At 42.6% G+C, this 27,019-nt stretch overlaps 2 protein-coding genes across 13 annotated transcripts in view; one reads left to right on the top strand and one right to left on the bottom strand.

Annotated features, from left to right (window-relative positions):
- Positions 1-9,346, bottom strand: part of r3hdm1 (R3H domain containing 1) — a 46,369-nt gene extending 37,023 nt beyond the window's left edge. For 2 of the 10 annotated variants that reach the window (XR_003983042.1, XM_030410113.1), the window contains exons 1-2: positions 5,803-6,137; positions 1,082-1,241 (exon numbers count right to left, since the gene is read on the bottom strand). The gene's annotated coding sequence lies outside the window, so the exon portion shown is untranslated. Of the gene's footprint in view, positions 1-1,081; positions 1,242-3,900; positions 3,921-5,802; positions 6,148-9,199 lie in introns of those variants that run through there. The other 8 variants (XM_030410114.1, XM_030410118.1, XM_030410121.1 and 5 more) reach the window with 8 other exon arrangements.
- zranb3 (zinc finger, RAN-binding domain containing 3) overlaps positions 8,806-27,019 on the top strand; it is an 85,360-nt gene continuing 67,146 nt past the window's right edge. Inside the window, exons 1-5 of one of the 3 annotated variants that reach the window (XM_030410125.1) lie at positions 8,806-8,925; positions 11,352-11,555; positions 21,731-21,749; positions 22,016-22,194; positions 25,865-26,096. In XM_030410125.1, the coding sequence (XP_030265985.1) occupies positions 11,410-11,555; positions 21,731-21,749; positions 22,016-22,194; positions 25,865-26,096 (576 nt within the window). In that variant the 5' untranslated portion in view covers positions 8,806-8,925; positions 11,352-11,409. Of the gene's footprint in view, positions 8,926-9,285; positions 9,685-10,141; positions 10,310-11,351; positions 11,556-21,730; positions 21,750-22,015; positions 22,195-25,864; positions 26,097-27,019 lie in introns of those variants that run through there. The other 2 variants (XM_030410123.1, XM_030410124.1) reach the window with 2 other exon arrangements.

Raw genomic sequence — 27,019 nt, 5'->3', positions numbered from 1 at the left:
CTTGAGCAGGAGCTTCTGATAGCTAGGACAATGAGCTTTAGCTGCTTAGCATGCTAACTTCACTAGATAGCTGATCAACACAGTACATAAACGTCTTGGTCATAATGTCCAAACTTTTAATTCTTCATAGTCTGTAGATCATTTTAGTTATTCTTTTAATGTTTTAGATTCACATAATAGATTAATTGCTGCAGCTCTAAACATTTTACTAGTATCAGTGGTAACAGGGTTTAATGTACTTGTGGGGAGTAAGATTAGGACATCGTGTCAAAATAACAGGACATTGCACATTCGTGCTATGATGACTGGTGAGTCAACATGTGTTGTATTAAATATTTGAAGGGAATGAGTGTTTTGCTGTGTAGAGGTTAAGCTGCTGGCGTTAACAGTCTGGTTTCCCTTAGAGTTTGATGGAAAAATACAATCTAAGACATCTGAGCCAAGTGATAAAATACTACAGTATATCCTGCCATGTTCTTGTGAAGTGACTCATTTGTAACCAGGGCTATAATCATTGATCTTCTCATTCCACAATGCTTTCTATTTAGATTGTGGCTTAAAGTGCCCATAAACGAATGAATCGAGGGGAATCTTGAAATATTCTTACCTTGTGATTTTGAATCTTATAACATAACACTGGATATAATAATGGCATTATCATCAACGTGGTAATTTTGTCCATGTTACCAATATCCATTTAACTGCGTTTCCACCCAGGTGTTTTCAATTTAAACATAATAACACTCGAAATACAAAAAGTACGATAGAAATACATTTAAATAATGTAGGTTTATGATGTTTGGTACATTTCTCCATTGGAGGTTTGACTGTCGCTCCTTCAATGACGTCATCTTAATGCGCCCTATTCTTCTGCACTGGAATAATGGCACCAGAATGGAGAATTAGATCAACTGGCTGTTTATCCCAGAGGCAAATTTATGTACATAAATTTGTGTATTCTTGTGCCCAATTTCTCAAAATTCCATAACATTTCTTCGCTAAATCTTTTCTAAACATGACTTGAGCCTATCACATTCCCTGGCTGACTGTTCTTGTCAAAAAACAAAAAAACAGGACGTACTTGTTGCGTTGCCAGTGGTGGTTGTGGCGAAGGAGGATATGACTGGTGAAGTCGATGAGGCCGAGCCTGCCGATGCCATTCGAGACTTCTCTGCCCATGTCTGCTTCAGCTGCTCTGAACGGCAACCAGGGCCTCCGACAGCCTCATGACCCCTGCTGACCTGCAACGGAGAGAGGCACGGGGTTACGGCCATGGCGTGAGGGGGGTGAGAGAGGTCGGGGGTCAGGAGCTGCACTGACACTGAGGTCGCGCTGGACTGACAGCAGTCAGGACCGTCAGCAACTCTGAAATATTTGTATGCCGGAGCAAAAAACAGTAAAAGGGTGGCGAGTGTGTATTTCTGGGCCTATGCGTGCCAATGCGCCATAAATAATGGATGAGCACAGAGATGGGAGTGCGGCTGAGGCAACAGGACAAGGCACCCCTGCCAACCTCGTAAAACCAAGCATTAGGAATTCAGAGAGCAGCGGGGGAAGATAGCATTTCTCAGCTGAAAATCCTGTGCCATTTAGTGGCACATAAATTTCAAATCGCCTCGCGCACTATCTCTTATTTTCCAGCAAATTCCTTTCTTGCTGAACTACAGGGCGACACTAGTTGGAAAGGGCACACATCTGAAGACGCCAGCACCAACAGAGCTGCCAAACAAAATTGCTCTTTTTTTTTGATACTGTGATTGCGACTTCCAGCTGCCTAACTAAATCAGGACGTTTCCATGCGCTGTACTCTGCCGAGTTGCTGCCATAATTAGCCACGTTCCCCCTTTAGGTTGTGAAAATGTGACATTATTGCTTGAGTTTATTGGCAGCAGTTGCCAAGCGGGGTTATAAAAATCGAATTAGGGCAGCAACTAACGAACATTTTCAAGATCGACGAACCTGGGGACTGTTACTCGATTAATCGTTTGGTCTATAGAAGGTGCAACAGATTACTTAGCAATATGACCAACCCTTTCTCTGGCTTCCGTTTTCCTCCCTGTATGCCTCTCTATCCTGCCCTAATCTCCATCTCGGTAAGCGGGTGAGGTGCCACGCTGGCTCTGGCGCCCAACAGTGCCAAGGCTTGGCTGCTGCTCCCAACATGATCTTGGTGGTGCGACCCCGGTGCCAGCCAAAAGAAAAAGGTCAAGTGGAATCCCTGCTCACTTTTTAATCTTCCCTTCTCGTGACACCTTGGAGCTGGCAGCCATACGGCGATGATGATGGGTGGGAGTGATGGAACGGTCGCCATTTGGTGCATTGAGCGCTCAAACCGAACGCAAATCTTATGACGGCTCATGCTCGCCGAGTGAAATTGGACTGCTCAGATGTAATAAATATACAATCAGAGAGTAATTTTAAGAAATAAGTAAGTCATTTCAGAAGTGTGATCTCTTGATATCTGAATGGTCAAACTGACATTTTAGCAAATTGGTGAGCAGACTGTCCCCTGCAGCAGCCTGTAGCATTTCTGCCTGGCACTAGCAAACGGACAGTTGTGAGGCCCATTCATCAGTGTTGATGTCATTTATGATTACTTACAACTAGAGAGTACACAACCCAGTATATGCAGTTTGCAGCCAGGGAATCTATCATTTTCTGTTGGTAATCTTTTCAATATCTTTTCCTGAGATGCTCTCACCTTGACCCTTCTGCTCTTATCTCTTTCTAAATGCACCCAGCACCTTTTCTACATGGTTATTCTACTGTGACAGGAGTATCATCTCGGTGCTGAGGTGCTAGATTTTTTTGCCAATTGAAGATGCTGTGAACAGGAGTGCCAGCGTGAGGAGGAAAAAAAAAAAAAAAAAAAGTGTGGTTCTGCTCAGTAATTCGGTGCTGGTCTTGCAGCTATCGCACACGCAGAGTGTAAAAGTTGCTCTGACAGCGGCGCGGCTCAGTCTGGCCACGGGCGCTCCAGGTTTTATGACCAGAGCTGCTGAGTGGGCTTCAGGACTTCACACTGAGCCTTGTGTGCGTGTAGTATGAATGCTAATGCCGCAAACAATGCACACACCAAAGAATTTTTTTTCAAAAATGTTTTGATGGACACGGGGAACCGTCGTCGCACATTCTTACACAGCTTAGCACCAGAAAACACACACACTGGCGCACACACACAGCAGAGAACTTGTAGAGACACTCCGCCTGCCTGTGCCTCCTCCAGTATTGTGCTGTAGCTGACAGGGAGTGGTTCATTGGTATTACAGTCGCCGCAGAGCGCAGCACCCTTAAAGACGCTCCCTCAGGCAACGTTCAGTGTCACACCCGTCCCTCAGTGCCACCTTTATCGCCATGCCCGACGGCATAACGGCAGCCTCGCTTTAACGCGCGCGCACACACACACACACAGATGCATCCTGCCCGTCTGACTACAAACGCATAAATGTATTCAAATGCCGTCTTGCATTGAACACAGACATAATCGTCAAAAAATCAAGACAAAAATCTGGAATTTGCTGGAATCGCAAGTATACAACACACACCCTCCGCTGTACATGCATATTCTTGATGGAAATTAATTCTCCAAAAACCCACAGCGGGGTCATAAGGCTGCCCGTCAACCGAGCCGAGTTAATCATACAGCGGACTCTTAACGGACTACTCTCACGGACAATTATGTTCGATGGCGAGCTAATGAGAAAATTTTTCAATCACTGTGAAGCGCATAAGAGCCTACTGTGATGGCACGCACACACGCGGGAACAGGCGAGCAAGCACACTCCAGTGTTTTCTTTCCCCTTCACACAAGCATGAACACACACACACACACACACACACACACACACACACACACACACACACACACACACACATACACACACACACACACACACACACCTGATTCACTCTTGCAAAGGTTGACCTTTCCTTCCCACACTTCCACTCTGTTCTGTTCTGCTCAGCTCTGCGTGGATCAGGGCTCTTGTCTGGGCTATAACCAGCTCAACTGCAGGTGAAGAACCCTCAATCCCCCCCCCACGCCCACCCCCCCCCCCCCCCCTTCCCTCTATCTGCTACTCTATCCCGAGAGTCAAACACGGGGTGGAAAAGAACATGCCATCACCTTTGCGAGCCTCCTGTGTGATCGGGAAGAAAAAAAATCCACGTATGATTTCTAAGCGCCCGAGGAGAGAAAAGACAGACGTGGCAGCATCCTTCTGCACGCAGTCGCAGATTTGTGCGCGGAAAAATAATGCGTGCTTTATTGCTGCCGATGAGCTTTCTGCAAGTGTCACATGAAGAAAAAAAAAAAAAAAAGGACAACGGCAGGAGCGGTGCCAAACAGCTGGGGCATTGTCTGCAGAGATGTTGAATACTAAACAGAGCTCTATTTAGCGAAACAAAAGCAGACGAGCAAACACAAAAGGTAATGTCATGTCTGAGGGCGAAAGCTTTTGTCACCTGCTCGCCATTTCTAAACAAAAATTACCAGTTATGTTCAAAAATTGCCCATTCCGACCACAGGAAACACAGCAACCGCAGCCAAACATTTGACGGCTGTGCAATTAATTGCCGACTTCCAAATAAACCCCCAAAAAGCCGGATTTAGAATAAATCAGCTTCAGCAGAGCGCAGGACGTGCACCCGGGCTAATAAAATCAGACATCAAATAAACAGTTAATTAGGTTACTAATGCTGGTTCGCACTCATGGCGCTGCGATAAAATTGATTTCGGTGTTTTGCTAAACTGAGTAACTAATCTCCCATTTTCTAGCCATTTCTGCTAATTGCAAAGCAAGGAAAGCACTGACAGGGGAGCTATATAATTGGACCAGAAAACGATTAGTGTAAAGCTTATGAAATTATATCACTTTCATACACTGCTTGCCTCAATTTCAGGCCAGCTGAGGCGGTGTCAGTTTAAGGAACTGCCTATAATAGCTCAGACTGAATTAACACACTCAAAAAAAGAAAACATAAACAGGCACAAATGAGCCTCTAATTGCGCTGCTCGCTCTGCCTCCAGGTCGCATAAGGCGGTGTGAGCGCGGCGCGGCGCAGCAGAGGCGCAGTCAGCCAGCATTAATAAATTAAATCCACAGCAGAGCATGTAGGTAATCCATTACCTATCCCACCGGAGAGCTTCCAGGGAATATCAATCTAGGCAATTAGAGGAGAAACAATAAACACCGAAAACTAACATGCAAGTCTAGCAGTTTTAATCTATGGAGCCTTATGAGAGGAGAATAACTCAAAAAGTCTGCCAGAGTCATTAAAAGTCCATTTGCAGGCAACACCTGCAGAACAAACAGGGGGAACCGGGGGGAGACAGGAGAGGATGAGCTTGGCTGGAGAACAAAGCAGAGCGAAGCCCCTTATTGGCTGATCTCGCTTAATTATCCTCGTAATGAAAAGCAGAAGCAGCAACTGGCAAACCGGCGAGGAGATTTTCGAAAAAAAAAAGCTCTGGCTCAGCCCGCCGAGCGTCGCGGCGCTGACAGCACACCAAATCTCGTGTCGCGCTCAGTTTAACAAGCCAAAGAGAAAGGCTGCACACTTGCTCGCTGACTTGCTGCCACGCGATGATAAAAAGGAACTGAAAAAGCTGGTGCGAGAAGAGGATTTCTCATGGATTAAACGTATTTTTTGGTGTTTTTTTAAAACAGCTTTTGATACAGCAGCAACAATAGAACACGAAAAGGAAAGATGGTAAAGAAAATAGTTGAATAGTTGAAAAAAATTAAGAAGATGAAGCATGTGAGAGTCATGCCTGAGGTGGCTCGTAGCTGCAGGACCTACCTGTCCGGCAGCTCTGCCCTCCATCCCTTCTGCTACTCGACCGTTTAGTTTCCATTGTACAGGAGGCACTATCTGCTGGAGAGGAGGCTGGAGTTGCCTCCCAGCTCGCTCCTCGGCAGCTGCCTGCTGCCTCCTGTTCGCTCGCTCGACTGAGTGAGAGTGGAAGACGGCGAGAGGGGAGTGTAAAGGGAGAGGGCGAGGGAGAGTGGGTGTCACAAAGAGAGAGAGAGAGAGAGAGAGAGAGGGCAGGGAGGGAGGGAGGGAGAGTGCTGTGCGAGCACAAGTCTACCTGCCACAACCCATCAAGCCAGCCAGCCTTGGAGACAGCGCCAAATCAACAGCTGGCCCCCGTGTGATGTCAGAGCCTCAGCAGCCAGTCACGGCAGCCGAGGCCGGCCGGCGCTATACGGAGCGCCGACTGAACCAAAGTCACCGGCTAAATGGGGCTCTTCATTAGCTACTCTGCTTTAGGATGGGGGCGGGGTAAGGAGGAGGAGGTGGAGGAGGAGGAAAGGGCAGTCAGGGACATGGGATGGATGGAAGGAGAGGAGGAGGAGAGGAGGATGAGAAAACGGGGAGGGTGGGAGCACAGGGGAGGCAAAGAAGAAAGGAGAAAGAGAGACGGCGAGCAGGGAGAGGACGAGAGGACAGGGGGACAGAATCGGTGTGTCTGCGGCCAGCTAGGTGCTCAAAGACCAGGTGGAGAGTCGATGGGGAGGCGACGGCCGCTGAGAGGCCGAGCTGTTCACTGGGCTACCTTCCCATTAAAGCTGGCACCCTGCTTTTCACACGAGAAGAAGAGGCTACGGCTAATCCCACTGACGAGGAGAGAGCCGCCACCTGAAACACCACCCATTACTGAAGCCGAACAAGTGAAACACTGCTATAAAATATTCAGCTTTAGGCAAACCTAGGATAAGCTCACTAGAAAACAATCTGCAGGGGGAAGAGGGGAAGCTGCTTGTGCCTAACCTCCCCCGTTTCATCTAAATCTGCTCTTCATGATTTTAGACGGTTTAAATGGGAAGAAACAATGAGGGATCAGAGCCTCCAACAGCATTCGCTTGGCTTGTTTATTTCATTAAAGATCAAGTATTCTGCCTCCTCTGCGCATCCGACGAAGACAGAGTGATAATTGAGCTCATGAAGCACTCTCATCAGCGAGTGACTGACAGGCTGTCAAAGACATAGGAAGTCGCAAACAGGTCTTGCGCGCAGCCCAAAGTCTAGACTGCCATAATGTGATTGTTTTTGTCCTTTCAGTCACTCAAGACTTTAACAGCAAACACAGCGGGCGGAAAAGTTCCTGCTGTCACTTAGCAACCAACACCAGGGCTGCGACAACCGATCCGATCCAACGCTGCCTCATAATTGTACCATTCGTTATGCCAGGTCTCTGAAGAATTTATTATTGTGCTTCCTTAATCCCACGAAAAGGTCACCGATTGAGCAAACAATTTATGGATAGGCGGATGAATTATTTAATGGCCCGAACCAAATATTAGAGGAAAGAGAGATCCCTCCCAACCCCCCGGAAAGGCGATGAATTATTTAGTCATTGGGCCACATCTTTGGTGAGCGCTATTACACAGCACCCTCAACCTCAATATCTGATAATGTCATCAGCCCCAAATACGCCCGAACCCTGCGTGATGAACGGTCAACAGGGTAGCGGCTGTGGTGGACCTGAGCACCCGCAGGTGAAACAGTTTTTAGCAAACAATTACTAGCATTTATTTTAAGCCTTGTGGAGGGGCGCCGACAATTGCAAGAGAGCGTTTGAGCCAAGATTTAGTGCAACTTTCCTGCAGCTATATCCCTAAACACAGACGCTGGCATTTATCGGAATGCACCCGCGCAAGCTCATTATCTTCACATTTCCCCCAGAACATGTTGAAGTATACACACAGCTGACAATATACGTGGCATAAATCACTGGACAGCACAGTTTGCAAGCCCCTGCAAAAAGATGAACACACCATCTCGGCTCTCTGCAACAGCAGCCCGGAGGAAGTGGATCAGCATCCACTCTCCACCCACCAGGCTCCGCTGGTACCTTAATGAAAATGATACAGTCATGATGCTCAGCCTCGGCGGTGGCGACTTGTGAGCTTTCACTGCCATCTCCGTCAGTCTCTACCAAGTCTACGAGGCGATAATTGACAGGGTCAGTGCATCGGCATTGTACTTGGCATGGGTTACTTATTAAACAAGACCTGAACGACTTAATGGATGTATGATTTATGGGCTTTTACAGTAATCTTTCTGAAAACAGTGTGGGTTAATATCAACACTAATTCCTTCACAAAATCTATTTGTGTGAGAATCTCTGTGCAATTCCACACCGCGCCAGTCATTTTTATTCATATTTAAAATTTATTTGTATACAACCACAATTAGAGGACTTATTCCACTGATGGTGTTTGGCATTGAATACTTATATTTATCAAACCAAATACAACATTAACCCCCTTTGCCCTTATTTTGTTAACTCTGACATGGTTCCCTGGTCTTTATATGGTAACTGCGCAATCTCAGATGCCCTTATTAATACGTGGGCTTGATTATTATAGCTCCCATCGACCAAGAAATCGTCTCATTGACAACCAACCACAAAGACAAGAGACCACGATTCATATTATTGCACAGACGAAGCTGTGGAGGATCAATCGAAAGTAAATGTATTTGTTCTGATTAATCATTCAGGGCAATGGAACTTAAATGCCAGTAATCTATAGCTTTCGCTCGCTGTAGCACAGCGGGTCCGTTGCACCAGACTCCATGTCAAATTTTGCATTTTTAATGTCCCCTTGGTATCGACAAACCCCAAACGACATGTGACATTTCAATCTAATAACTGATCCACGTAGCTAAAATTCGGCTGATAGTACAGTTAACCAAGCAGCGCGACAACACAACTTGAAGCTCCGTTTATTAAAATGGCTAACAACCCCAGTACAGACTGTTGGTTGCCGCATATTACCAGGAAAGAAACAGTCGAGCCAGGCCTGAAAGTTATTGAATTGTGCTGCATTTATAGATGACTGCTGCTCGGTTTTTTTCGGACGAACGCCGAATTTAAGTGTGGCCGCTTACAATTTGGACACGGTGTTTGCTTGCGAGGTGTGTACTTTGGCCGAAGAGCGAGGCAACGCTTAAGAGCAACATTTGGCTCTGGATCGTGTCGGGGCTAAGCTAACGATTATTACCTGACACTGTGGCTTGCTAACGCTCGAAAACGGCCAAACACCGGGCGCTCTGCGCTGTCACGCACTAGCAAGAGAGATGTTTACTGCTAACTAGCTCGTGTTACATGATTACAACCACCCGGTTGACATTTTACTCGCGAACCGGTAAATGTTGGACATGATACTGCAGATATCTAATGTTGCCTTACCGCTCTGGTTTACAATCGGTGCACAGCCGTAGTCTCTACCGAAGGTGAAGTAGCTAGTGTTTGTGGCGGAGTGAAGGAGAGGCGGCGGAGTCCAGCAGCAGGCTGGGAGAGAGTGCGTCACGTCAGCTTCTTACGTCCGACACGTAGGGTGTTGGAAATATGTCACGTCTTGTCGTTGCTGGAGGTTTTTTTTTGCGTTATGGCAGCACGCAAGCACCGAGCTTGTACGCCAGTCTCGTCATTTCTCTGACATATCCTTTCACACTGATGTAATGTATTTATACCGTTTGGTGAACTGTGCCTTAATAATGTCATGAAGTGCCAGGAAGTTGCACATAATCCTCAGTGATAACTACGTGCTGCGGGTGTCTCGTGGTATAAACCGAGTGAACCTTGAATTTACCGCGAAACTTTTCAATGTTTCTGCTCAGTCCGCTGTTTCTGTAGCCATTTGACTGCTGCGCTTCATTCCACTGTCTCGTCGGGTAGGCAAACCACACAAACACACTTACATAAGTACAACTGTTCTCTTCTTATTTGACGTATTTAGCCAATGCAACAGTTTTCGTGTATTTTATGTGACCGAGAAGTGCTCCTGGGTCACAATATCATAACAACGCTGTCTGTGACCAATTCGGCGCTACTGGGAAGACCAAACTGTAGCGTTCATGTCATTAAACACACATAACTAACGTACACATGTAGACTTATGTTAGCTTGCTAGTGTGTCCATTCATAGGGGATGCTGGGTGTTAAGAAAACCAGTTTCAAATGCAACATATACAAACATATGTACGTATCCGGTGTAAACATTCAAAATAAAACAGCCAAAGGGCTTGCAAAAGGGAATCTGCGTATTCACAGTTGCTGTCTATACGAGCGGTGCTTTTATTTCCGTAGGCAAGTCTGTACTTCCGGTTTATTTTGCTAGCTCCAGCTAAAGATGCGCTAACTATATCATTGTTCTTTTGGGTATTATTATGGACTCTAAATAAGTTTTTAGCACATTTAATCGTTTATTAATTAGCTGTTGCCGACCCCTAACTTGACAGCGCGTCTTGTACTGTAAGTCCCCTAATATCCCCTAATATCTTGCTGATAAAGTAAAAGGTAAGAAAGCAAGGAAACTAAATACATAACTTTAGATCACAGAAAACTGCAGGATACTGCCTTCAAGATGAGAAAATCCCACCTTAATGCAAATGATAAAACAACAACTTGCAAATGAATCATTTTAGTTGTTATTGAGGAATACGCCTCAAGAAGTACACAGTCATTATAGTGTAGGAGCAAAGATGCATCACAGATGTAATTAAAGGTGCAATATATTAAGAATTGACACTCTGTTGAATTGAAAACAAATAGGGATTAGCATACCGCTAGTGTTACAACTATCTGCTGTTAACTGCATAGCAAGTTAGCTCAGTTAGCCATGCAGCTAGCAGTCGAAACAGGGAGTCAAGAGAACTGGGGGAACATTGGTGTTTACAATACTAGCACATGGACTTGGGACAAGCTGGTTAGCGTGCTAACTTCCGCATATATCTTTACAACAAAATACATACACGTCATAACAGCAGAACTGTTATCCACTTCTATTGATAATTTTAGTTTCTGCATGTTTTCAACTTGAATTTTTCCATGTTGTCCCTTTAAGAGGATTCAGTAGTTTGATGAACTGTAGACACAGCCTGCTGTCGAACTTCTACCTGGGCAGCACTGTGTTATGAGAGGTTGTTACTGCTTCAGACACAGTCATGATTTTGTGGGGATGTTGGTGCACACCCGGTGATAACTATAATTATATGTGGTTGTCTGTATTGACCAGGACAGTGCCAGGTGAGGCAACACATAAAATGCTATTGCTGTATCTGGAGGCGGCTGAGACGGGCCACTTCTGCCATCTCTCTAAAATTCTGACTTTCTTCGGCCACAATACTGCGTCATCCAGCTTCTAATAATAGTATTCCTGTCAGAGCAAGTAGGCAGCAGAGGATAGTTTCTCACCACTATTATAAAACAATATTAAGTCTGGAATCAATTTGATAAAAAGTCTTAATAGTAATGAATATCCACTAAATCAGACTAAACCTAGTCTACATAGGGGCACCTTCAGATGTACATCCCCATTTAACAATGTTTTTTTTTCCAGTCTAAAATCAGAGCTGGCAGACTGAGCAAGGGGCAGAGAAACTGATGAGGACTTACTAATGGAAATGGATGATAATGGCCTACAGACCGCTTGCTGTGATACAAGATGGTCACAGCAACTGTCAGGCCTTCCTCATAAGCTCCTGCAGCGCCTGATGCCTTTCCAAAGGGAGGGAGTGGAGTTTGCTTTATCGAAAAATGGACGGTAAGCAGTGCTGATGCTCAGCCATTTACATTTTATATATATATATATATATATATATATATATATATATATATATATATATATATATATATATATATATATATATATATATATATATATATATATATATATTTTTTTATGTGAAGCAACATCTTTGATATCAGACCAAAATTCAAAAATCGAATCTACATTTGAAGGCCACATTGCATCTTGAAAATCAGAAATAACATGTCAAGAGAAATGATTTGATAAGTAGGTCTGTTCATTTTTCAGTGGCTCTATTTAAGAACATTGCATTCCCCCCGGGGTTTGTAGCCTTACCTTCAACTCCAATTCTGCAGTGTGTAAATACTGATTTATTACTACGAAGAGCTTTCTACTCAAGTCTTTTGTCTGACAATGTCATAGAAAAATGAAAGTAGCTTATTTTATCTTTACGTAGAAGCATCACACATTGGTCACAACCAATTACAGGTAAAAGAAAGTGAAACCTAAAGAGAAAAATCAGCAGCCACTTTGGACGTGACTGTAACAGGATAATGTCGTGCTAAAACAGAAATGCTATAATGTAGCTTTGTAGTAGCACAAGTAGCGAAGACCCTTTCAGGCAACAATCTGACGCACTATTGTCACTAACTAAATGTATATAGCGGTATCTATCTAAACTTTGCTAGCATTAGATAACATTAGCCACCACAAGCTAGTGTTCATACCAGACCAAGTAAAGCTGTAGCAGCAAATCCTAAGAGTGTTGAGTGTTGAGAAAGGATACTCACAGTGCATTTAAGTGAGAAACACAGAATGAAAACATAACTTTGATTCCTGAAAATCTCCACAGGTGATTTTAAATGTCCAAAAATCCAATCCAAATCCAATAATATTAACCAACTACATAAAATGTGCCCCTTTTTATGATTCCATGCAGTCTGTGATGTTGTACTCAATAATATTGAAGACAAGAGAAACTGTTCAACTTTTTCTTTCTTGAGCTATTGAGTTTAATAGGATGACATGTTTATATAGATAATTTGCCTATTGGAACCTTACAGTAGGGAGGTAGAACTGAAACTCTGATTTAAACCAAGCTACAACATGTTTTAACAGCTTAAGACCAAGTAAAGGGCCAAGAGTGTGTGTGTGAATATATTCTAAATTCATAAGGTCAGATAGACTCCAGGTTGTATCTTTGAAAACAATTACCAGTCCAGGGGAAGTTTCTCAGTTGCCCTTAAGTCCACGAGTGTTTGGCTGTGTTGAGCATTAGCTGCAGGAGCGGGTCAAGGCCTGCCCATTTCCCTCTCTCCGACCAGTCAATGTACGCTCTGGTTTCTCTGTAAGGTCAGCACAGGGGGAGCCAATCTGAGGGCCGCTGCTGTGATGCGGAGCGGCCATATTGATTCAGGAACACTGGGAGGCACTGCTTTGTTACACGGGCGGGTCAGAAGTCAATTGGCTCTTGCCGCACTGTGTGGACAGTTACCTCACTCAATTGGCATCAGTGTGACAGTAAGAGCAGTGCTTCTCTCTGGAGACAGGCAGAAGTGGCATTAGTGGAAAACATTATAGGCAGAAGGAGCCTGAAAGTAGAATGAGCACTACCATAATTTTTCACATAAATATAACAAGGAAACAGCTATATTCAGACACTCAAGCACAGGTGTTTCTCAGGCGGTGTTTGTCTCCATCTTAATATGCCTGTGTAGATGTAATTCTCAAATAATGTTTGATAACGTTGGTTAACATTAAACGTCTTTATACAGCTACATACATCATACTGTGCTACAAGAATGAGGCTAAAGCTGGGTAAATAAATCGGTATCCTCAGCAGTTGATGAGAAGATCCGATTATTTCATGCCAGCAACCCTGTTTGGCCATTTAGCTAACACGTATGTAAAAAGTGCTGGTTAAAAATTCATAAAGGGAAGAAGATTTTAGGATGACAACTAAAAGATGGGTCTCTATCTCTGGTAACATTAACTGGGAAAGCTGGAGTGTAGGACAGAGCTACAAATGTCAGCTAGACTCTAATAGCATCCAGGATTAGCTTCCACACAGATGTGGACATCACAACTCAAACAGCTAAATTGATGTTGGTGGAACTGGGATTTTTTTTATGTGCAATGTAGCATGACATAGTGTGCCCCTTTGCCTTAGATAGAGTGCTTGGTCACTAAAAGGTGATTAGCTAGATGTCATCTTGCCAAAACAGTAGAACCATCCATTAGTGTGAAAATATGAAGCCATCTTAGGACAACACCTGTTCCATATTCCAGCCAGTGTTTCCTCTCAAAACTTTTTCAGCAATGTTGTTGTTGTGTGTACCTTCTTGCTGAGGAGGTACACTGGCGTCCAACTATAATCATCATTTAGTTGGTTTTGATGCTCTCCACATTGATACATATTAATGTGGCTCATGTGGTATACCATTATAATGGTAGAGAAAATCTTGCTGGTTGCTACATGATAGAAAAACTGTAATTTGTGATAACACAGTGCCTAAAAGGGTTAAAATGCTTAATTGGGCAGATCTTTAAGCCCACTGCAGCGCACCCTTTCATCCACATATCCACAACAGTGTGCGTTCACACAGACAGACAGTAAAGATGATTACAAGCTAAAAATGGTAATTTTATTGACAGTAATCTCGATCTTTCTATGTATCTCAGGCACCCTGCTGTTCTTTGTTTGTTCATTCAACATCCTTGAAAAGAGCCTCGAAATAAAACAGTCTCTATTTTCCCACTGAGACTGAGACTCATTGCATAAGAGGCGGAAATAGCAATAAGTCTACTTACAATAGCATGAGTAGACCAAAATGCAATGCAGCTGTAGACTTCTATTTTTTGCAATTCTGGGAAATGTAGGATATCAGTACCTGAGCTGTGACTAGATGAGGCAGGCTGAAAAAATAAATGGCAGCCCGTCATTATAAAATAACTCCTGAAATGCACTGAACATCACAGATTGATGTCGGATATCTAACAGTGTGGGAGGATACGTGGGCGGATTTTTCCTTTAAATCTCACAGTCATTGTGTCTTTTCACATCCAGAGCATCAGGGGTAGCGAACCAAAACATCAAATGTTGTTGCAATTCAAATACTTATGGAGCCTGCTGTACCGATCTGTGTAGGAGGGTGAGTGAATTTTATGGAGTCGGATGAGGGATAATGTGGGAAAGTTGTGGTACAGCGTGACAATAAAAACCCATGAGATGTGGTTGATTGTATTGTTTGCAAAGTTGGTTTCAGAAGCGTCTCATTTGAGTGCTGACATCCATATATATATTCAGCTATTCTAAAACCGACATTCATCTGTGATACGCAGTACTCTGAGTGGTACAAAAACATCAATTTAGAGTTAAAGTACATCCATTAAGACCTCTTGGTCACTTCCATTAAGATGTTGACTGTGGCTTGAAGCCAGCAAACCCTGCTCTGATTTGTCCAAAATATTATTATTAGTGACTGCCCGGGCTTTTATTGAATAAGGCCTGCTCTGCTGATGCGAGAGGAGATCAATAAGCAGACTGTCTCTTGCCATGATGCTCAAATTACTGAGAGAAGAATTCCACTCCAGAGAGTTTGTTCGCTGTACACATACAACTTGATGCATTTATGTCACATTTTTACTTGCCTTTAAGTAGTGTTCATGATATAGTGGCTGTACAAAGAGCGGTTCCATAAAATCATTTGAGCTCCTCAGTGGCACATTGGGAGTTACAGTAGTGGGAGCACGATCGACTCCTTTCAAAGTCCGTCCATGTACGATAAATTAAGTACAACAACCAACAGCTTTGAACAGAGACTCCTTAATAGCACAACAAATCTCCAGCATTTCTTAAATACTAATTATTAATAGACAACAATCACACTTGGAGTGTATTGAGTTCGAACATTAAAAGGGCAATTCAATTTTACCCCATTAAAGTGTGTTTACATATGTGAAAAAAGTAGTATAAAGCGTTTAGTGGTTATGGAGGAAGCTGCATGTAATCTGATACATTGCCTCCAGTAATGCCACTCAGTGGCAAAGCACTGTGGGTAATATAGGTGCCAGGTTTTGAAAAGCAGTCCACTGCTCTGCATTGCACTCCAGTAACACTGTTGGACTCATTATGGACAATGAATGATTAAAAATCAGTACAGCAGAACCAGAGATATTACATTCTTCTACTACACATTCTTCTTCCTTTTAGAAAACCTGGTGCCTACATTACACACAATGCAACTTTTTAGGGGCTCATTTAAGACAAGTAAGAGCTAACTGAGTAAATACTTTCTCAAGGCCTTTAACAGCTTTTTTGATATCACTGATTCTGTTCAATCGCACAAGCAAATAATCATACAGGAATTAAAACACTGTGTCCTACATTTTCTGTGATGTAACACAATGCATGATAATTATGTACACAAAACTTTTACCTTTGCCTTTTTTCTGTTTTCCATTTTTTTCCCCGCTTCAATTAAATCTTTTTTCATCTTCGTAGCTTGCTTCCAGGCTTAAAACTCTCATCTGAGTAAAATGTACTTTCGACAGCAGATGTGCAGACCTTCCTCCGAACTCAGTTCGCCCAAATTTGTAACACAGGCTTTCTGTAATAAATCCGTAGTCAATGACCCCAAGCTAATGACATCATTAGGGGTTGTTTTTTTCACACTTTAGAAAGCTCCCTCCAGAGCTACAAAGGACATTATGAAACTGTTTTCACAGACTGAATACTGCTCTTCGTGACTTGTAAACCGATGTTCATGTGTAAAATCACTTGAGTGCCCCTTTAATGCGGACAAAAAGGACACGTATCAGTTGGAAAGCTGGTGTTCAGCAACTTTAGTGCCCTGCTGCTCTGTCACTTACAGAAATTTGCTGATTTTTGTTGGATACAACATAAAACCTGTCTTCGACAGCTGCTGGCCACTGTTACATAATCTGAGCCCTTATTCTTGGTTCAGCCAAAAAAACGCCCTGGCCTCTAGTTCGACGGCAATAGCGTTTCACGTCATAGGCAGTGCATGGATTGTCCGTGTACCACCATAGTTAAAAATAATGACTCATAATCTGAGGAGAGATGCTGGGTCCAGTATTATCTTAAAAATAAGGATATGCCTCTCCTATGTCATTAAAAAGTCCCTCAGTTACAGTATTTACTGGCTAAGGTGCTCTGAAGTCCATTTTCTCCTAATTAAGCATGAAATTTGTTATAGGTTTTAATGTAAGAGGGTATTATATTTTTGTGCTATGAAGACAGCAGGAGATGTGTTTTGCTATGCAGCATGAAGAATGTAATTTAAGCCACCATCAATAACACGTTAATGTAATAGCCCACTTTCCATTATTTGGATGGTATCCATCCAGGATAGAAACAAACACAAGTATAGAGGCTACACATGATGAATAAACTTTGTAGCCTGCTGGGTTAGTTTGTGTGTTGGAGAGAAGATTTATGCAGGTGGGAAACACTTTTAACGAGTATTGTAACATAAACAATATGTTCACTTTAAGTTGATCTTTTTAGGAAGCTGGAATCTTATTAGTAAATTAATCATTAGAGCCAAGCACACCGTACATTTATATAATCTTTATGTGCATCATACTTAGCTAGGATTGAAAATGATTAAGCACGGCCACAATTGGAGAAATGTCACATAATACCTACAGTACATACCACCAGACAACATAATCATTTAGCATTCACTTTGCATTGTGAGACTGATCGTTGTGAGTTTGTAGGAAAAAGTGAAATACATATGCAGTAATAGGCACCATTGCTCAACTCAACGCACCCATGGTTTTTACTGCTTTAGTCTTACATGGTCCGCTCTGACCAGTAGTTTGCGGTGGCTAATATTAGCCAATGTTAGCCCATGTTTACAGGGATTTCTCTGTGTATGATATATATTACTTGATTAGTTTTCTGACTGTCTCTCTTTTCTTTGCTTCTGTAATTGTTATACTACATCTTAGCATTTTACAGCTAAATATTTCGATAGACGCGCTGTATTAACATCTTGTTTTACTTTGTGATAAAACCAGCCAAATGTTAGCCCGTGACATGCTAAAACGTAGCATGTAAAGGAAGACTATAAAGTAATTGGAACACGGTGTTTGAAGTTTCATAGTCTCACTGCTCTTCACCATGTAGCCTTTCTGTAACAACCGCTAGCTATTAGCTTGTCACTGGTCTAAGCTGCGTATGCCTAAATAATCAGGTAATTATTTAGTTTCTTAATATGGTTATTTCCGCCTGACTTGTGTATTTCTTCTGTTTTTATATGGTTAAAACATAAAATAAAAATGTAATTTACGTAAATGTCGACTTTTGGGTAAACGGTATTAAAAATATACGGTTAAACTGGGATGCCACTCAGTAGAGCATATTTTGTGGCTGATATTTTTGCATCAAGATCCATAAATTATTCCCTGAGAGGTGAATGAAAATTATCAAAATCTCACAAGGCTCCATAAAGTGAGAAACAATCCTGGATCCGCACCAAATGCTGACAAACCAACCCACAAACGGACACCAAACAAAAGGCAGTAAACTGAATCACTGGTAAGTTTAGACAAAAGCAGATGAAAAAAAAAAAAAAAACCCATCTCACTCCTCAAAAGACAAAAAGAGAGCCTGGGTGTGCGTGATAATTGTCCAGCGAGTACAAAAAGTTTTGTCTATTTTTAAGCACTACTCAGCAAACTGAATTTAAAGAGCTCTCTGATAGATTTGGGTGAGCAGAAGGGTGCTTAAGCTTGAAAAAAAACATAAAAACTTGTGAGCCAAACACTAGTTGTGCATTGCCCCATATAGCTCGAGTTTAACTTTCCCTTGTAAAGTCACACACACTATTAAAACAGTCTCCTCCACCTCCCTAAAAGTAAACCAATTTTAAGGTCATCCCCCAAAATACAGAAAAGCTGCACTCTGAACTCATAACTGTATGTGAGATGCGAGCATGGCGGACTGTAGCACCCATTGAGTCAGCCTTTTGTGCAGCGACCATTGACCACATCGCACTGCAAGCCCGGTACTCAGAGGAGAACCCTTACAGGACTGGTAGATTGGGGTTAGACACTGGGCACACAACACATCACTGTGCAGGGGTCAAACCCATCAAATCATCGTAGCCAGCTTCGGGAGGTAGGGGAGCCCATTTCCTGACACTTTGTGGCTTGTGGGTTTCAGAGATAACATTAGAAAGACGGGGCGACGGGGACCGTGCCGTTGTCAGGCAACAGCACTGCAGCATCCTCGCAGTCTCAAACCGTCAAGACGACACTCAGGTTATTTAAAGGAGGATGATTAATGTGTTGAGAAATGGCAAGCACCTGCCCCAGCCGCACTCCCTCCCCAGTGTGTGAGTGTGGGTGGGTGTGTGGGTGGGTATATGCGCAAGCACATATATATGTGTGTGTGTGTGTGTGTGTGAGTGTGTGTGTGCGCGCGAAAGCTTACATGTGTGTGCTCACTTGATGTACTGTATATCATTTTTTTTTTTTTTTTCTTTGCTTTTTTGCATATCTTTTCTTTTGTGTGCATTTTTCACACACATCCTGGAGTGTGTAGATGTGTGTGTGCGCATATGTGTGTGTAGGTGTGTGTGTGTGTGTGTGTGCACGCAATGCGCTGACTGGGCCGGTGTGCTGGCAATTAGAAAAACCACCAGTGGCAAGGTGCACATTAATCATGTTCCTCAGCTGAAAGAGAGAAATGGGGCGGAGATGGGGGGAGGAAGCGGAGGTGGAGGAGGAGGAGAGGGAGGAGGAGAAAGAATAATGAGAGACTGTGTCTGAGGTATTCAGAGCTGCTCTGTTGCACTGTTTGCTCTGACATGATGTTGGAAGCATTTATGAATAAGCAAGGTCATGACAATAGGCCCCAAACCCAGTGGGCAGGGAGAAGCAGAGGTTGATCTATCTGCACTTTCTCCGCAGGGACAACTTCAGCTGAGGAATGTGTCGCGCTTTCATTGTTCCTTTATAATGTCTAGTGTGAAGGGGGAGCTAGGTGGCTGTTACACGGTTGCTAAAACATTTCATATCAGAGACGGCCAGACAGGTGAGCTGTTACTTTTATCGTAGTTGAAGGTTCAGTTGCAGGCACTCTTAAAAATGTGTGTAAAGCGAAGAATCAGGATTAGCAAAGATATATTTAGACAAACAATCTGTATCAGCATCATCATTGTTCAGGCCACTGAATTGTAATTAATAAGCAGTTCTAAGGCTCATCATTTAGGTAATTGCTTTTAAAAATTGTTTTCATATTAATCATTAACAAAATGTACTTATAAAATGTGAGAAAACACTTTGAGCGATGCGGTTGTCAGCATGATACACAAACACTCCAAAAGGATTTTTGTCCATTGAAGGGGCACTGTGTAGTTTTGGAGACGATATTCATACACCAAATTTAAATATTTACAATATTAATGAGGTAATTATACAAACTCAGAAATATACATTTTTCCTTAAGTGATAAATAAGTTGTTCTCAGAGGAAAATATGGTGCCCAGAAAACGGTTTGAAGCTAGAAAGGTGGCAGGGTCCGCCACATACAAACAAAGTAAAAACAAAGTGGAACAGTATGGCATTGTGTTGTCCTTGAATGACAGTTTGTTAATTCAGTTTGTGTACTTCGTTTGTTAAGTCATAAAAAATCGATTAAGATTTACTCTTACTCTTACTCTTTACTCTTCTAATTAAAATGTCTTCCCCAAAAGTACATAGTGCACCTTCAACAATTCAATTAGTTTAGTAGTTCCAGTCCTACTTTATTAAAATAAGATGCTTCAAAATTTCAACAAAAAACAGATTGGAAGTTACTTTGGGCACTTCTGCTGTAAGCGGAAACCACAGAAGGAAAAAAAAGGATAAATATGGAGCCGCAGATGTCTGGAAGATGCTATGGTCTGTCTGTTGTGCAGCAAAGGTCAGTTTTATTCCTATCACTCAAGACTATGGTAGACAAGCCGTGGAAAGTACTTCTCCACTAATATTTACACAAGCTCACCGCATTTTGTAATCTGTCTTCTGACAGCAGCCATTTGGGAAATTAGACTGTGAAACTGCTCACGCTGCAAGCAAGCCGGACGAAATTTCTGACATGCCGATTGTCAGTTCTAAAATTAGTCAGGGGTGACCAATTAGGGGTTAAAATTGGGCTTAATCTTCCTGGCGTCTCATAACAAAACACAGCCGTCAAAAGGACAACGGTGCTGAAGTAAGAAGACTGATTTGTTCCGAGAAGTGAGTCTAAAAATCAGAAGTACATCAATGCATCCTTATGCACTCCACCTTATAAATAAGTCCTATATGTAATGATCAGTGTGATAATTAATGGAATCCTGGCTGGGTGAATGCAATTAAATATGCTCCACTCCTTCCTAAAGTTGATTTGATCAACTCTGATTGGTTAGCTCTCGCAGGCCTGTGCAGGCACTGCCCACCGTGTTTCCGCATCAGCTCTGTGGACGTTTTTGCAACCATGGCCGTGCTGGAGGCGTGACTGAGTGTGGTGACTGTATAGTTGTGACATCACAATGTTACAGAAGTCACGACTGCTCCTTTAAAGGCACAGTTTCTGTGTGCAGTTGTCTGTGGATTAGATAGAAATCTGACTTTTGACAAAAATCTATGAGATACACAACCAGAATGAATGAAAAACAAGTTGTTATTGTTATTTTTTTTTTTTGAGGAATTCAACTCTAGCTTCTGCATCAGCCAACATGTCACTTTCTTTTGCTTGAATTTGGATGAACTCCGACACAGTGAGCAGTCTTTCTCAGCTGCATCAGACACAGAAATATTCAAGGAGCAACAACATTAATACTGAATAGCAACAACAGTTGTCAGACTGAAACAAAGTCCCACAGCAGACCTAAATGAGAAGCGACAGATTTGTAATGTGTCCAAGAGCAGCTGAATCTGAAGTGAGTCTGTGGCCAGAAAGGTTTGAGACGTCAGCTTGTGACAGGAAAGGACGAGCCAAGAAATCCTCCGTTCTGGATGCTGTTGTAGTGCCCTTGAGCAAAGCCCTCGTGCTGCAGGGAGTGTTGTCTTTATATGCAAACTAAAGCCATGTCTTTTTATAGCAGTATAGATTTATTGCCTGCTGGGCCTCCAAAACAATTTCCTAGTCTTCAAACTCATCTGATAAAGTTTTCTCTCCTTTTGTTTTACAGATGTATGATTGCCGATGAGGTAAGCACACACAACGCTGGCTCAGGAAATCTATTTTCCCCCCAAAAATGAACCTGAGACTTCGCTGCATGCCTTCCAAATTAATTTGTCAGCCCTCTGCAGCACTCCCATGTGTCTAATCAGTTTTGACACAAGAATCATTCTCAGACCTTATTACTCTTGGGCCTCACATCAGCTCAGCCGTCATATGCAATTTACCACAGAGTCGGGGCGCGATTGACTTGTTTTTCTCCCCCTTTCGCCATGTGTTGATTTGGTCGGTCCAGATGGGTCTTGGGAAGACGGTGCAGGCCATCGCGGTGGCGTACGCCTTCAGGAAGGAGTGGCCGCTCCTGGTGGTGGTGCCCTCGTCCCTGAAATATCCCTGGATCGAGGAGATGGAGAGGTGGATCCCCGAGCTGCAGCCTGGGGACATCAACTTGGTGGAGAACAAGAGCCACACCATGTAGGTCACCCCGACATCCCCCTCCCAACCACCTCAGCCAGCTTAGATTCTCCTAATAACTAAATCTAGGTTTTTGACCGTCTTACCGTCTTTTTTCAAAAAAAAATGTTTTGCCACTTGTCGGAAACAAGCTAGAATCACAATATTGACATATTATTGGTATTCAAGCGCATATGGCCAACATGGTGCCAAACATTAGCATTCATCGTTTTTGCTTTTCACCGCCGGATGGTGATAAATCCTGAGTTGCTAACTCACTGCTATTTAGAGAGAGACAGAGAATTGTCACCCCAAGCTTACATTTTCAGTGATAAATCTTGTTACTACCCGGGCTGCTTGAAATGGCGAACAGACAAGGTAAGCGGCTAGTTGGTGAACATAGAGGAGCATTTAGCAGCTAAAAAGAGGAGTTGGTGGAGACCAAAACAGACCAAAAAAGAGAGAGAATATTGATTGAATAGACGGAAGCTCAAGGTCACATAAATGCTAATCTTGCTAATGTTTTGTCTCCTGGATATGTAACTGGCCAGCTAACACTGTCGCAAGCAGCATAACAATTTTACAAGTTAATATGTCGAGATTGTGCTGACATCCTGTTCTGCTGCCCCCAAGTGGCCCAAAAAAATAATTAATGTGGCTTTAAAGGTGCAATATGTCTGCTAAGATTATCAACAGAATGGGAGGAAATAACGTCATGACGTCTGTCTTATTGTGTTGCAGAAGTTAGCATGCTAACAAGCTAGCCCCAGTCCGTCCCAGTCCAAAGCTCCATTTGCTGGCAGTGTAAACCCCAGCACTACCCTTTTCTGCTAGCTGCACAGCTAACTGAGCTTCTTGGCTTACAGCAGCTATAGTTAGCAGCAGTTAACAGTTACTCTAGCGATATGTTGCCCCCTATTTGTTTTGAGTATGAATTTGACAGGTGGCCAACTTTACATCCTGCACCATTCCTTGTTGCTAATAGCTTAATTTCTATCGTGTTTAGGAATTTTTGGATATTATTATACAGATATTCTCTGTAGGAAGGTTTTATTAAAATCTCCTCTTGGAATATATTCGGATTAAATATGTAATCAGCAAACTTAATTTAGTTCTTCACGTCAGTTGTGGATGACACTGACTGGTTTATAATCTGTTTTATAATGAAAGACTAATATTGGCAAACTGATAAAGCCTCAGTCAAACTGTTTATTGAAGCTGCAGTTTGAGAGTCAAAGAGTCAAAACTTGAAGGAAATATGCTGAAATTCATCCTTTTGAATGCCACTGATTATGGTTAAAAAAAAAAAATAGCTGCAATTTTTTGTCAGTGAAAGGTCACATGGTCAGAAATCAAATCAATGATAGTTGAGGTGCAGACACTTTTTTTTTCCATCTGTCATTATTTGATCGATCACTGTTGACTGATTAATTCTTTTGAATGAACCATTTTGTTTATATAATGTCACATTGTCCTTGAGTCCAAAGTGATGTCTTTAATTGCTTGTTTTGTTTATCCAACAGTAATATATATATTTATTTATATATAGGATTTATTATCAGACGTCGAAGAAATTCAACAGCAAATTTCTACATTTGATGCTGAAACAAGTGAATTTCTTGCATTATTGCTTAAAAATGCATTGGAAGATTATATTTTTAATTAATTTATGGAAAAATTGTTGTACATTATCTAACAGATATAGACACATTTTGGACATTTAGTCCCAAAGTCTCTCCAGAAGGGCATACGAGGCTTCTTTAGAGCTTATAAATATGTTTGGATATCTATGCAAAGCACCTAATCCTGTGGATTACGTTCCTTGTACACAGGATTATGTAAGTGGAAGGTTGCTGCCATTATTTGAACTTAAGAGGTCGTTGTAACAAGCAGCTCGGCAGTATCTAATGTCTCTTGTCACGCCCTCTGCTTCTGCACATGCTAATAATTTACCTAAGCAGAGGAAATAAAACACTCTTGGTCACATAGTGTGAAAGCGAGGCGCCGCGATAGACGGAGAGGTTGCTGCTGACAATTTAATCTCAAAGTGTCCCTCGATGTCAGGAGGCAGCACGGGCCGATGTTTGACAGCGCTGACAGACAAATCATGTCACGGCAGCGTCTGCAATATTGAACAAGTGCTGGAATATTTTCAGCAGCAGGAAGTGGAAAAAATGCTGTCGCGGAGAAATCCAGCTCATTTTCGCGGCCGTTTATATTGATTCAAGTTTAGGGCTACTTTTATTATCATCTCAACTTTCCCCTAGTTCTCCTAGTTTTTTTTATTTTTTTTATTTTTCAATGAAACAAACTTTCTATATCTGTGACTTGGAGGGGGGAGAAAAAAAAAACCCTCTCCACCTCACATCACAGATGAGGCGCAAAGAGGTTGTGAAAGCCTTCTGGGGAAAACGTGTCCTTGAACTGGATGTGTTAATGACTGAACGGAGAGGCAAGAAAAAAAAAAATTATGCAGCACCTCCTCTCAGTATTTTGACTCACTTGTTCTTTTGTAGAACATGAATGGCACCTCAGGTTTATTTCAGCTTGGATATGCGCGTGTTGGCGAGGGCGAAGAATTAGACGCTGCCAGATGCTGGGAACGTTTTTTGATTTTCGAAGAGGTGCTTATTGAGTTTCATGCTGCGGAATGCCGCTGCTGTGTGTTGTTTGTTTATCTGTGACTGTGAATTTGTATCTGTTTGCACATCACCTGCACAATATAGAAATTGCCATACGGCCCAGAAATGGATTTCTTAAGCACTAGAGAAGAGGAGGTGTATGAAAAGACCTGCGGCCTTAGTTTGTGTCTGGTGTGTGTGTGTGTGTGTGTGTGTGTGTGTGCTTTAACATTTATCAAGTCCACACTCCCTTTTTAAACAGTCCAGTTTACTTTACCTTATGGGCTCAGTTGCCAAGTCAATAAACACCAGAACATTTGAAAAGGTGTCGAGTTTGTATTTAGTTCGAGCTGTTGACACACATTTGTCGATGTGAAAGGCGACTCCTGCGTTGCAGTTTGAAGGATAAAGGTGTATAATTTTGCTTAACAAGAAATCTGATATAGAATTTAAAGATAGCGTTGACGGGAACACAAATTTTGCACGAAACCACAGTGCCCAGCTTTTTTCAGGAAATTACTCACTCTTCTTAAAAAATTAATCTAAATCTTTGTGAGTCATTTTTAAAGATGTATGTCTTCAGTAGAACCCGATGGGGGTAGGGAAGTCGGCGTGTTTTCTTAGACTGATGAACACACAGGAGGTTACGTTTCACCCGTGTCCATTTGTTTGTTGTTTGGTTGGTCGGTCGGTTGGTTTGTAATCAGGATTAAAACAAAACCTACGCAACGGATTTCCATGAAACTTGGATGAAAGATCAGAAAAGTCCCCATTAACTTTTGTTCAACACTTTATTCCAGCTTGATGGAGTAAATCAAGCCCAAAAAGAAAAAGCTAACATTGTAAACTTGTCAATAAAGCCTCAAAAAACGAAAAATTGCTTCATAACAGAAATAAATGCTAATTTAAACACAGTTTTGTAGATAAATAAAAAGCAAAATCTTGGCAAATTCTTCTGTAAAATGGTGACTGTTGTTAATTTAAAAACACCTACTATGAATATTTAACATACAAATGTAAATGCAAAAATCTGTGTGTGTGTGTGTGTGTGTGTGTCTGTGTCCCTTCAGGGGTATCAGCAGCAGTAAGGTGACGGTGCTCGGTTACGGCCTGCTCACCACAGACGCCCGCCCTCTGGTGGAAGCGCTGACCAGGCAGCGGTTCGCGGTGGTCGTGGTGGACGAGTCGCATTACCTCAAATCCAGGAACGCAGCACGGACAAAGATTCTGGTGCCTCTCATTCAGAGTGCCAAGCGGGCCATCCTGCTCACTGGTACCCCGGCGCTGGGTCGACCTGAAGAGGTAATAAAGAGTGATTAAATAAAAGCTGACTGATGCCCCGCGGGGAGATGCCTATTATGGAAAAGGATACAAGTTGAAGTGGAGTAAGCTGTTTTGTTTTCTTCCCAGAGGACATGATCCTCGCAGATTCACAACTCCTCCAAACCCTGCTTTGAATTATTAATGAAATTCAAACAGTGGGCGCAAAGAGAGGAAACCACATTCAACAGATTATGAAACGGCATCTGCATGCTTCAAAAGGGATTCTGAGCTCACGCTCATGAGGAAACATTAGCAGGCCACAGAGCTAACTCGGGGCTCAGCTCCGGCTTCTCAAAAAGGTGCTTCGCTCCTAGATCGCCATGGTAACTTGCTCTGGAGCAGGTCACACTCAGATCCAACATTCAAAAAGCCAATTAACTCTCTCCCGCATCACTTATCCTCTAGGATCCTGTGGACTTATTTCAATAACCTTTGTTGCAAAAACTTCATTTACAAAGCCCGATATGAACAGACACTGCTATGCAATAAATGAGACAAGTAATAAAAAGAAGCACGGGTGGGTTGGAGGGGGGGACTATTGAATTTAGAGACAATAAGAAGGGCTGTTCACAGGACAACAGTGTTTGGAGAGCGGCAGAGCCATTCCCCTCTCCATAATGATTTATTATATCATTTTTATATACGATATATTGAAGCAGCAGATTGCAGCCATATTCCATCACTGCAGCCACGGAAGATGAAGTGGACTTGGCGAATAGAAAATCTTTTCCCAGTCTCGATGTGAAGACACTATACAGTATCAGTAAGAGGTACTGCATGTCCACTGTATCCTAATGATGGGGCACTGATACTGCTTTTACACTTCACCTTCAGTCAGCCCCTCCAGCCTCAGGCGTAGCATTACTTTTTGCTTTTATACTTTTTCTGTGTTGTTCATACGG

The sequence above is a fragment of the Sparus aurata genome, chromosome 24, assembly GCF_900880675.1.
Source record: "Sparus aurata chromosome 24, fSpaAur1.1, whole genome shotgun sequence".
NCBI lineage: Eukaryota > Metazoa > Chordata > Actinopteri > Spariformes > Sparidae > Sparus > Sparus aurata.
This window is presented reverse-complemented; position numbering and strand designations above follow the sequence as displayed.